At 36.8% G+C, this 12,158-nt stretch overlaps 1 protein-coding gene across 3 annotated transcripts in view; it reads left to right on the plus strand.

Annotated features, from left to right (window-relative positions):
• LOC126252956 (inositol hexakisphosphate kinase 2-like) overlaps positions 1–12,158 on the plus strand; it is a 113,664-nt gene that overhangs the window by 53,400 nt on the left and 48,106 nt on the right. Inside the window, exons 1-3 of one of the 3 annotated variants that reach the window (XM_049953972.1) lie at positions 3,045–3,220; positions 4,177–4,321; positions 9,044–9,170. In XM_049953972.1, coding sequence (XP_049809929.1) covers positions 4,208–4,321; positions 9,044–9,170 — 241 coding nt within the window. In that variant the 5' untranslated portion in view covers positions 3,045–3,220; positions 4,177–4,207. The other 2 variants (XM_049953969.1, XM_049953970.1) reach the window with 2 other exon arrangements.

A 12,158-nucleotide genomic window follows, 5' to 3' on the forward strand; every position in this document is an offset into this window, starting at 1 on the left:
AACTGTTGCGATTTGTCTCTGTGTGTCTTGCTTCAGCAGTGTATGGTTTCCTTTTTAATTTGTACGGAATGAGTGAAGCCGACTTAAATTGCTAGGAAAGTGGTAAGTTTACTGTGATCCTGCAGAGTTCAAATTCCCGTCCGGCATCCAGATTTAAGTTTTCCGTGATTTCCCTGAACTGCTCAAGGCAAATGCCAGGGTAGGGCATGGCCGATTTCCTTCCCCATCCTTCCACCCTTGTGCATAGTCATTAATGATGTCGATGTTGATGGAACGTTTATCTCTAATCTTCCTTTTCTTTCAGTACTGCGCATCAACAGGGAACATATCAGTGGAAACTCATAGCTGGTACTACCATGCACTTGCACATAAGGTCGAACTGACAACCTCCCACCCTTTGAATCTCAGTCGTCAAGCGTAAATAACTTTTGTTACATTCTGATCCGGCGTAGTTTGATTCATTCACTTAAGATCAGCGATGCTCTGGGGTTTATTGTTTGCGCTCTAATGTTAAACTGGACACCTGACAAAGAAGGTGAAGTACCCGTAAGATATGGCCGGATGTCAATCTAATTTCGTACACATACACACCATCAGTGGCTATTTAAACGATTAGTCACAATTCTTTGTGACAGGAAGAACGGCGACCAGTGTAAGTTATTGATATTTGTGCTTAGTGGACATGAACAGTATCATACATTTAGTGATCACTGTGAAAAACACAGAGATGCGACATATTCTTGTGAGACTGTGTTACCATCACCTGATAGGGTTTGAAAGGGGCTTCATTGTGGGTCTCCATTGGGCCATCTGTTCAAATTGTGCAGGTTTGTGGGGCACTCACTTGTGACAGCCCCCAAGTGTTGGACTGCATGGAAACATGAAGGTAGTCCATGCTATTTGCTAAGGTTCTGGTCGACCAGCTCTGACCACCACGAAGGAAGACCATCATACTGTGCATCAATCACACAGTAACTGCTTCACATTTGTGTCTGCCATCTGAGAACAAGTAATGGGCTGCCTGCAGCATTCTGTGTCATCTCGCACCATTGGTCGGAGACTAACAGTAGCTAGGCTACAGAATTGCTGTCCCACACTTAAGCTGCCATTAACACCACAACACAAATAACTACGTTGGAGTGGTGCCATGACTGGAAAGTGTGGACTGCTGACAAATGGCATCACATTGTAATCAGTAGCGAATCGCAGTTCTGCACTATCCTGAACGATCACTGTCAATAAGTACAGTTGTAACCTTGGGAGAGGTCCCTCTCTTCCAATATTTGGGAGAGCAGTGTTACTCCTCGTGTCATGGTGGGGGGAGCCATTGGGTACGACTTAAGGTCACAGCTGGTAGTGGTTAAAGGAGCCCTGATGGCACAACAGTAAGTCACAGACATCCTGCCCTTGTGTTGCCTCTCATGCAACAGTACCTTGGTACCATTTTTCTACAGCACAGTGTTTGTCCACACATGGTGCGTGTTTCTATGAATTGTTGGTGTGATAGCCAGCAAAGTCCCAATATTTGTCCCCAATAGAACATGTATTGGGCCAGCTTGGATATAAAATTTGTCCCAGTGCCTGAATTCACGATATTGAGGATCAGTCACAACAGTTGTGGGCGAGCTATGCCACAGTAAAGGATACAATGGATCGATGAAACCCTTCCCAACTGAAGGCCAGGTGGGATGCTATGCCATACTGACAGTAGGGTTCAAACTGCCAAGTTCTTCGCAAATTCTATTCGATTTTGCAATCACTTAAATGACATCACTTACACTCTCAACATGTGAAGTTTTATTTTTTCCTCCCCTTCTAGGCGCTTCACTTTCTTTTGTCTGTCAGTGTAGTTCTTGAACTCAATGTTATTCATTGCATATGTTTTTCTGTACAGAAATTATAAGAACAATTTATACATGGCAAAGTAACTAAGAAGAATGTCAAGTTGGCACCATTTCTGCCCTCATGCCAAAACATAATAAACATTAATGGCTGTCAAATTCCAATTGTTTGTTTTGTCGTCTAGTTTCCTCACCATCCATGGTTTCTTTTTTAATGAGATCAACTTATTTCCCTTCACATGTTTTTGTTAATTATTTAGGAACTGAGACACTAAAAGAAATTAGTATTCATTTTGCTAGCTCAAGGTGTACATTAAGCTAAGTTGGAAGGTAAAAGCTTGGTTGAGTGTCAGTGAAACCAACACATGTGGCTAGAAAATGAAACTTGTGGAGGAGGAGGAGGAGATTAGTGTTTAAAGTCCCGTCGACAACGAGGTCATTAGAGACGGAGCGCAAGCTCGGGTGAGGGAAGGATGGGGAAGGAAATCGGCTGTGCCCTTTCAAAGGAACCATCCAGGCATTTGCCTGAAGCGATTTAGGGAAATCACGGAAAACCTAAATCAGGATGGCCGGAGACGGGATGAAACTTGTGGTACTGCAACAGATTGATATGAACAAAGTCTGAGATCTGTGTTCATTGTTGGCAACATTTGTTCCATATTTATTACACACTATCATGAAGTTATGTGGACTGTGCTTTGTGGCTGAACCAGTCATTTATAATTTCTGAAAGAATCTGAGGGAGCAAAAGTGCTTCATATTTCATGTGCATTCCTTTATAATTGCTTTAAATAGAATTGTGAAGTAATTCAGAAATGTATGATACATAACAAAAAAATTTCTCATTCAATGACTTTTTTATATTGAATTAACTACTGTTGCTCCAGTTTCATGTGCTTTCACCGTTCCTGTCCTCCTCTTCATTTTCATCAATCCACATTTCTTGTTTTGTTTCCTATGTGTTCACCGGAAATCTCATTAACTTGTAGTGAGATAGTACTGAGAGGAAATGCACATAAATGAAAATCAACAGCTTTACAGTTTCACACAACAGCTATGCAACAGATATACAACTGTAGTCAGTCAGCCTGCAGAATGCTATTTTCAAGGGCCAGTTGGATGACATCCAAAGAGGTTGGCAACAGTGCAGGAAAGTGTAGGGAGTATGCTAGCTGCTAAGTCAGTGTCTGTCCACTTGTTGCATAGGTAACAGCTGTCTGCCAGTTCAAAAAATGATGAAAATTCACATTCTTGAGTACACCTGGAGTGAAGGGTGGTATTACAGATGATATTTGCTGGCTCGTGTTTTAGTGGTCATATTTGTTCCCATCCCTGGTTGCTAGGGGAAAAAATGATTAGCTGATCTCATTCTTAGGAAGGTAAATAGCAAATAAGTGAAGTGGAAGAGTAGGCCTAATTTAGAACATTTTTATTAATTAGTGAAACATGTTGTGGAAAAGCACTTCATCGTCTGTTTATCTTAATGTGGAATCTTCATTTGATAAAGTAACTTCTAAGAACTGCTGTAGGTAAGTATGACAGTACCAATATTCATATAAGCTATTGCCTAGTAAAAAAAGTAAGAAATTTTCTGTTGCTAATTGCTAATTCTTGCAAACTTCTTGAAGTTGCTAGCTTTGACTGCTTATTGCCTATTTTATCATACTGTTTGTAGCTTCAGGATGTTAAGAAAGTTAATTTGCAATAAGTAACTTGGAAAATGAAGGATGAGACACATAATTTGCCATGTTCTCTTTCTACTTTTGTGCATAGTCACTTTGAATGGTGATATATGACAAAAACCCCAACCCAACTTCCAATATTCTCTCCTCAATCCTCATTCACACTGTTAACATTAGGCAATTGAACCAGTCCAAGGCAGCATCCTGGAACCTCTCGTCATCTGCAGGACACTTACAAGCAGGATGTCCCTTATACTGAAACAGTTTAAAGTGGCATGGAGGCTTTTAGTTCTCTTTAATTAATCACAGTGAAACATTAGCACAATTTGTCAATATCATGAACATCTGTTTTCCTATTCTGAACATTAACTCAGTTTACAGACACTGGATTCATTCACAACAGATTTACCATACTGCAATGGATATTTTCTGCATCTCGTGATATCTAATAATTTACTATGTGCAGGAATCAAATTTCATAGTTCAGTTAGTAGAAAGCTAGTGACACTTGCAACAATAATAAAAATTATACTGGCAACAACAACAACAATAATAGTAATAATGGTGGTGGTGGTGGTAGTAGTAGTAATAGTAGTAGTAGTAGTAGTAGTGGTGGTGGTGGTGATAATTAACAATAGTAATTATTGTTTCAGGAATTCTATTGGATGCTCTGTTGGCACTGAGATGGTATACCTAGGAGGTTGGGGCATGTCAGAGCCCGAAAGTGGGGCTCATCAAGTGCTTTGCCGAGAGCCTGCTACTGATGATGAGGTTGCTCTGTTACCATTGGGAAGTCAGGTGAGAGATCTTTCCACATTGTTTACTAAATAAAAGAAAACACAGATTGTGTACAGTTTAATGAGTTGCTACCACCACATCAAATTCTGAAATTTGTCAGGAAAGAGAGTCGGTTGTAGTTCCATTAAATTTTTTTGTGTAGACTGGTATTGTCATTTGAAAGCTTGTTATGTGTAGGAGAACTGACGTAACAAAAGAAAGTATTGTTGCTGAATCAGCACTAAGTGAATGCTGTTACTGTCTTTATACATTACTACTTCTGATTTTTTTGGTTACAATTATAGGTTCACTTGTAATTTTATAATACTTCTTGTTCTTGTCCTTCTTCTTCAGTCTCTGCCTTTTCACAAATATGAATGTGTTTGCCAGGATTGCTCTCATTTATTTTTTCTTTATTCATCCCAGATTTTTGTAATTGCAATCTATACATGTGCCTTCCCTCTGTGCTTTACAGTTTCAGTTCATAGTTCCATAAGCAGTCATAGTTAATGTGCTGTAGTATTTTTTTTGTTTTGTTTTCTATGCATTTCTCGTCTTTCTACACTGTATCCACGCTCTGTCCATCATTGTGCAGGGTATTTGTTCCCATTGCACCAGTTAAAAGGGTTTCTGTCCTCTTCCTCTCAAGTATGACTGCAGAAAAAATGACTGTAGAAAAGTGTTAGTGAATGCTGTAGTTTGTGTTTGTCAGTACATGTACATAATATTTCCTTGTTATTCTGGACTAATTTACCAATTCTTCACTATTTTTCTACATTATTCATTGTATATTCTGCACTTACTATTTCCATAAAAGTTTATACACTTTCATTGTTTTATTTGTGAAACTGTGATATCATTCTGTTCAACTAGAAAAGGTATCCAGAAAATCACTCTCAGTGTCACTAAAAGTTTTTGTAAATACTGCATTTGCAAGTTACAAGTGATCAAATCGTTTGTACATAGTTTCCACATAATGTCATATTGTGAAATGAAGATTTTTTATTACTTCCTGTGCACCTTCTGCAAAGTCATTACAAAAGAAAGTGGAGCTGTCATTAAGAGTCTACATCGCTGTGAAAAAGTATTTCAACTTTTTAACAGATTTTGTTCACAAGTAAATGAATCAGAGCTGTTCAATGGATTTTCAATGCTTTCCTAGTAGGCTTGTTGCAAGGTGGTCTTTATTTTCCCTGATGAGGTCTGGCATTAATATGTAGAAGGTTGTCATCATGTGACAACAGGCATCACTGTGAATTGCTCGCAGAAGTTTTATACACTCCACAATATACACCAGGATTTTTGCTGCATCCTTGGTTTGTATATTCCATATTTCTAGATTTCTGGAAAGCATTTCACACAGTGTCCCATTGCAGGCTGTTAATAAAGGTACGAGCATATGGAATAAGATCACAGATATGTGAGTGGCTCAAAGATTTCCATATTGTCCTCGATGTTGAGAGTTCATCAGAGACAAGGGTATCTTCAGGAGTGATCCAGGGAATTGTGATAGGATTGTTATTGTTGTCTATATACATAAAGGATTTGGCAGGGGCAGACAGGATGGGCAGCAGTCTGCAGTTATTTGCTGATGATGCAGTGGTGTATGGTAAGGTGTCGAAATTTAGTGACTGTAGGGAGTTACGAGACAACTTAGACAAAATTTTCAGTTGGTTTGACGAATGACAGCTAGCTGTAAATGTGGAAAAATGTAAGTTAATGCAGATGAGTAGGAAGATCAAACCTGTAATGTTCAGATACAGTTTCCAGCTTGACACAGTCATTGTTGTTCAAATATCTGGGTATAATTTTGCAAAGCGATATGAGACAAAATTAGCACATGAGAACTGTGCTAGGGAAGGTGAATGGTCAACTTCGGTTTATTGGGAGAATTTTAGGAAGGAGTGGTTCACCTGTAAAGGAGACCACATATAGGACACTGGTGCAACCTATTCTTGAGTACTGTTTGATTGTTTGGGATCTGGCTAGGTCGGATTGAAGGAAGATCTCGAAGCAATTCAGAGGCGTGCTGCTAGATTTGTTATCACTAGGTTCAAACAACATGTAAGTGTTACCTAAATATTTCAAGAACTCAAATGGGAATCCTTGGAGGGAAGGCGATGTTCTTATCGATAAATAATATTGAGAAAATTTAGAGAACCGGCATTTGAAGCTGACTGCCGAAGACTTCTGCTGCTGCCAGCATACATTGCGCATAGGGACCATGAAGATAAGATATGAGAAACAAGGTCTCATACAGAAGCATATTGACAGTCTTTTTTTCTCTTACTCTATCCGTGAGTGGAACAGGAAAAGATATGACCAGTAGTCGTACAGGTATCCTCCGCCACACACTGTACAGTGGTTTGCAGAGTATCCGTGTAGCTGAAGATGTAAAAACAACAAGTGATAGGCCAATTCCATCCCAAAAGACAGTTGCCATATATTTTTGATTTGAACAAACTTGCTGCCATTCCACTGAGAAGTTCATTCGTGTGTGTGGTGTAAGCAGCTCATATTTCACCATCCGTAGCCAGGCTCATTAAGAATATCCTTCATTATGTCATTCCAAAATATTAAAGGATATACCTGCATACTTTGATGTTCTTGTTTGCACTTCTTTACAAAATTGCTACATACATTTTTAAATGATTGTCAACTGTTTCCTGAATTGTTCACTGCTGTCATTGGTTGTGGCATTCTGGTCAGCTTTCCAGAATGTGTCAAATGAACAGACTAATTCATCCATAAAAACTGGTAGGTGTTCTGTTTGTTCTTCATCATGAACATTCTTTCTTACTGGGTTCCAGACTTTAGTGCCATTATTCACAGGTCACTTTGATTTGAATGTGAATATCCAAATGTCTCATATTTCTTTTGTTAGAGGTAAGCATCAGGTCTCATTCCACAAATGGAGTGGGTTCAGTTTCAGGAACTAACAGAATCAAAGCAACAGAGGATAACACTATACCTCAGCTTGAAGAGCACCAACAGAAGCCTGAGTGATTCAGTTTGTCCCATACTGCTTGGTATTCATGCCACCAACTTGTTATGTGGCATGAACAGGTACTATGTTGTATTAACTATACAGCAGGAACTGGAAATTATACTCAAACTTGAAGAAGATAGTATTGGTATGGGAGGACAAACAAGTATCTGGCCCAGTATGTTCCAAATAGGTCCAGTTTCTCTCTCTCTCTCTCTCTCTCTCTCTCTCTCTCTCTTTTTCGAAACCTTGAGGAGTGAAGGAAATTTTAATGCATCTTCTGGCTGGTTATAAAATTTAATCACCATCATGGTATCTAAGAGATTGCTGTCCAAGGAGAAAAGTTGCGAGGAGAAAATAAGGCTGCTTCCGAATTTTGTAATGATTTCCAGGAGTTTATAACATGAGAAAATTTAGAGCTGGAGCAACTATATATTGTGGTTAACACCAGGTTGTTTTGAAAGTGTCTACCAACAAAGACTTTAGCTTTAAAGACAGAACATAGTACGCCTGTTGTAAAAAAAAAAGCAAGTAAAGGATAACTGTGGTGTGTTGTGTGGGAACTTATAAGGTCAGGGTTGGTATAATAGGAAAGCTAAAAATTGCAGTTTCAAATTTTAAAAAATACACAATTTACTTCTTCATTATTTTCCCCAGAAAGGAGCCTGGGCAAACTGCACAATACTTCAAACATGATTCCATAATTGCTTTGTGCCACAGGTGCAAGAACATTTAATGTTGAAGGGTCAACTTAAATTGGCTTTATGGTTACTGGATAATGCACAATCTCATCCAACCAGAAATGTTCTTGATAGATGGTATTTATAAAATACAGTTTATAAAGTGTTGAAGGCAAAAGATAAAACAAATAACCATAGCCAAGTCACAAGGAAATATTAATCCTAAAATTGATGAAACAAGAAATTATGATGGTGAAGAAGACTGCTCATTAGCAATATTAGCTTCTCTTTCATAAAGTACTTCAGGGTGTGAAACTATTAACAAAGGACGTATTTCTAAGTAATTTGACATTGACCAAATAGCCAGTCATGAGATGCTGAGTGACAATGCTATTGTTAAGCGAGTACAAGGGACATCTGAGGAGGAGAATAACAGTGATTGAAGATCATAACATCTAATTCTATAAACAGTAATCAGTCACACATCAGCACTTCAATGGACCGAAGGGTTACTGGACTACATGGGACAGTAAGACGATGCTCCCCTTTCTGTCAAGTTGGTGATGCATAAAATTCATAGTGCAATACGTGAAAGATGAACTACCTCACTGAGGAAGAAATCAGTTCAATACTATTTTGTTTCAAAGTAGTGCAATCTAATGTGAAATTGGATTGTACTGTATTCTTTGTAAGTAGGCCTACTGTATTTTCACACGTAACATGATGATGATTAAAGAAGCATTTATTTAAATGTTGGTTAAGTAGTTTTAATTATGATATTGTAATTAATTTTTGATTTGGAACAACCTTAATACAGTGCTGTGTATTTTAATTGCAGACTATCCATGGAATTTAATGATCCATAATTTTCAAGTCCCCAATTGCCACATATAATTTAGTTTATTGTACTAAAATAATAACGTAATGAAATTTTGTGGAAAATTTTTGTTTGTCATGTTGTAAATTCTTGACATACATATGAATAAACTACTACTCACCTATGATTTTATCCAGTATTCTCATATGTAATAAATCAGACATACTTGTCATTTACATAGCTTTTAAATTCTGAAAAAGGTTGGAGGACACACAAGGCTGCTGCTGCTGAATCAGAGTACAATTTGCAAGCCACTGAACCCAAGAGAACTGGATTTTTATCAGAACATACCACATGATATCCAGATGTTTGTCCCTAAGTACAAAGGTGAGCAGTGTTCGAATGGTATGGAAGATAAATTTTTCCATGTATTACAAGCCAATTAGGTGAGGTTGGCCTAATTTTAATCAGCTTGTAATTTTGATGATGTTTATATGTTTCTAAGTGTGAGGGGAAATGTGTAGCGGAGTGTTTGACTGCAAAATACATAGAGCAACAGTAAGGCCTTTTTTAATCATTTCAGCTGTAATATATATGTGCAGACCAGAATATGAACTGTGAGGGGGTATCGGTGGACAGGCTTGTTAAAAGTTTGAAACATAGCATGCACTTGTTAGAAGAACTTGAAGTCGCTAATAAGTGAACAGCTTGTTTAGCACAGACTTTTGTGTCTTGTCAGCTTTGGAAATTTATTCCATGGTGCTTAATAAAAGTGATAGACATTATTGTACTGTCTGAATTGTCAAAACACATTGAAATGATAAGAAAATTTCTTTGTGTGCAGAATAGTTTCAGATTTATTCTTCAAATTCACTAAATTAGGTGAAGGTTGTAAGGAATCTTTCAATATTTGTTCAGATATTAACCTATTACAGACATCAGCATAGTCTCTTGCAGTGCTACAAATTGGCTTGCAGTATCCAGATGTCTTTTTCTTCAAGTGATCTTAGTATATTCCTACAAGTCTCATTTGAATTCATTTTGATTTATTAAACATTACACTATTTTTCTAACAAGACAGAATCTTTTGGTTACATAATGGACATTACTTGTAATACTGATATAAATTCCTAGATATTAATGTGAAAGCTTCAACATCCAGAGCTACAAATTCTTATAGAAATATGAAGATTAGCCACTTTCCCTTCAGAATATTTCAAACACAGAATTTCATGATTTTACAGTCATATTAATACACCAGTAAGTGACAGTCTGTTGTAGAAATTTTGATTGAATGTATTTAAAAACAATTTTAGAAAATTTTTTTGCATATGTGAATTGATTTGATTGTCTGTGGAAGGTTTGGAAGTTTGTTTCAGTGGAAAGAAACATAGTTGTAGGGCACATATTTTCATAAAGGGTATTAAAGAATGCACCTATTGATGTTGGGCGCTTTTTGTCTTCGTTAATCTAAGTGTTCAAAGTTGCTCTGTGCTCACACTTTCACCTCACACATGTATCACATAGCATCTCATTTGATAATATGAATTACTGACATAAGAGTGTAAAATTTTACAAATGACTTCTGATTTCATATCATTGAAGTACTTCTGTTAAGTAACAGTGGAACATTTACAGCCTCCAGGAAAGATTTTTCTCATGAATTGGCATACCATACATTGCATTTTCAGAACTTGCAGTAGTTGAAAAGCCTGCACATTACAGTTCAGGTAACATATGTTCAAATTATTGACCTGAAAACTTGCCTATTTTAGGTGTCTTTTTCTTAGCTGAAATATTTAGGACTAAAATTTTTATTAAGTTAATTTTTGCTTAGTTTTCATCAAGACTAGCATTTAACACTTTGTGTAACTCACCAATAGTCAGTCTTTTTATCCTGTAATCTGTGAATGAAATCAAAGATTGTTTTAAAAATTTATCATTTGTATGACATGTTCAATTTTTATCAATGGGAAACAGAAACTGCAAATGTTATACACCATTAATTTATACTAGTGATAAACTTTGAAAAATATTTTTTCAAAGCTGTTCACTTCTAATCTTTGATGATAGGTGTAGTAGGATGATGATCTTGAAAAGCAAAAAATTAATTGACAAAATAAATTAATTCTGTAGAGCATCCATAGTTCATATTTTTCATTGATAAATATGGAATTGTTCTACCAAGCACAGGTGGAAGAATCCATTAACATGATTTTCATTATTTCTTCTATGCCATACACAATGCTTCTCAATATGTCACATTCTTTGAATATTTTTATGTGTAAGTTACATTGGCCCTGTTTACAATATCTCTTCTCTTAATTGATTTAGTATGCATATTATGTGGAAATTGCATTAGGAAATGGTACTCCAGTAAAAAGTTGTTTTAAATGAGGGAGTTGCTTGGAAAACCACACTTTATATAGAGATCACAGTATACTTTTTACCCGAGTCTGTATACACACTCAGCTGTCATAGACAGTGATTTAGTTTCACTTATAAGAAATGCAAAGAACTTCTTTGCAGTTGTTTTTTCCCCTTACGTCAGTTTTTGTATTTGTAGAGTAAGTAAAACCTGAACTTCATGGTACACATGAACTGACTTACACTGTGCAACACTAAAATGTTATGTATTATTTTTATCTTGCATGGAACCTTATGCTGACACTGATTGGGCCTCATGCCACAAATCCAGATGCCTGCTGTTTGATTCCTATTTAGTCTGCATGGTTTTTTCCCCCACTGTAAAAATCAACATAACATTTCCCTTTCCCAGTGCTCTGTGCAGATGGAAAAATGAAGTTATGCCATGGTTCAGATGCCAAGCTAAATTGTTGGTAAAATCAAGCAATGGGAAGTCCATGTTGGAATATCAAGCCAGTTCACAGGTTGAAAACAAAGGCACACGACCTTCAGTGTCCAATCGAACCCTGGCTAGGAAAAAGCTGGTGGTCAAATCAACCTTTCAGTTGATGATATTATTACTTGTATAACTGCTCCATTTGCAATGTAAAGCCCTCAAAAAATGATTTTTCACCCACGCATGCTAGTTTTTCATTATTTATAATTTCAGTCAAACGTCCATTGAACTACTACTCAAAAATAGCATGACATACTTTACTCTTAGTAATCATTCTGATGACACTATATTCACTGTGAAGATATGGCAGCCATATGTTTTTACTTCTTTTTATTTCATTTTTTTATTCAGTTTTTAATCTTTCATTTTTAATAGTCTGATAGTCATTAAAGTCTGACCCATTGATTTATTTAGATTAGAATTGCTAATGTATCACCCACAATCAAATTTATTGGAAGATTGGAAGAAATATATCAGCATCCACTTGACCTGGTCAGCAAAATCACAGAAAT

This window comes from Schistocerca nitens, chromosome 4 (genome assembly GCF_023898315.1).
Source record: "Schistocerca nitens isolate TAMUIC-IGC-003100 chromosome 4, iqSchNite1.1, whole genome shotgun sequence".
NCBI lineage: Eukaryota > Metazoa > Arthropoda > Insecta > Orthoptera > Acrididae > Schistocerca > Schistocerca nitens.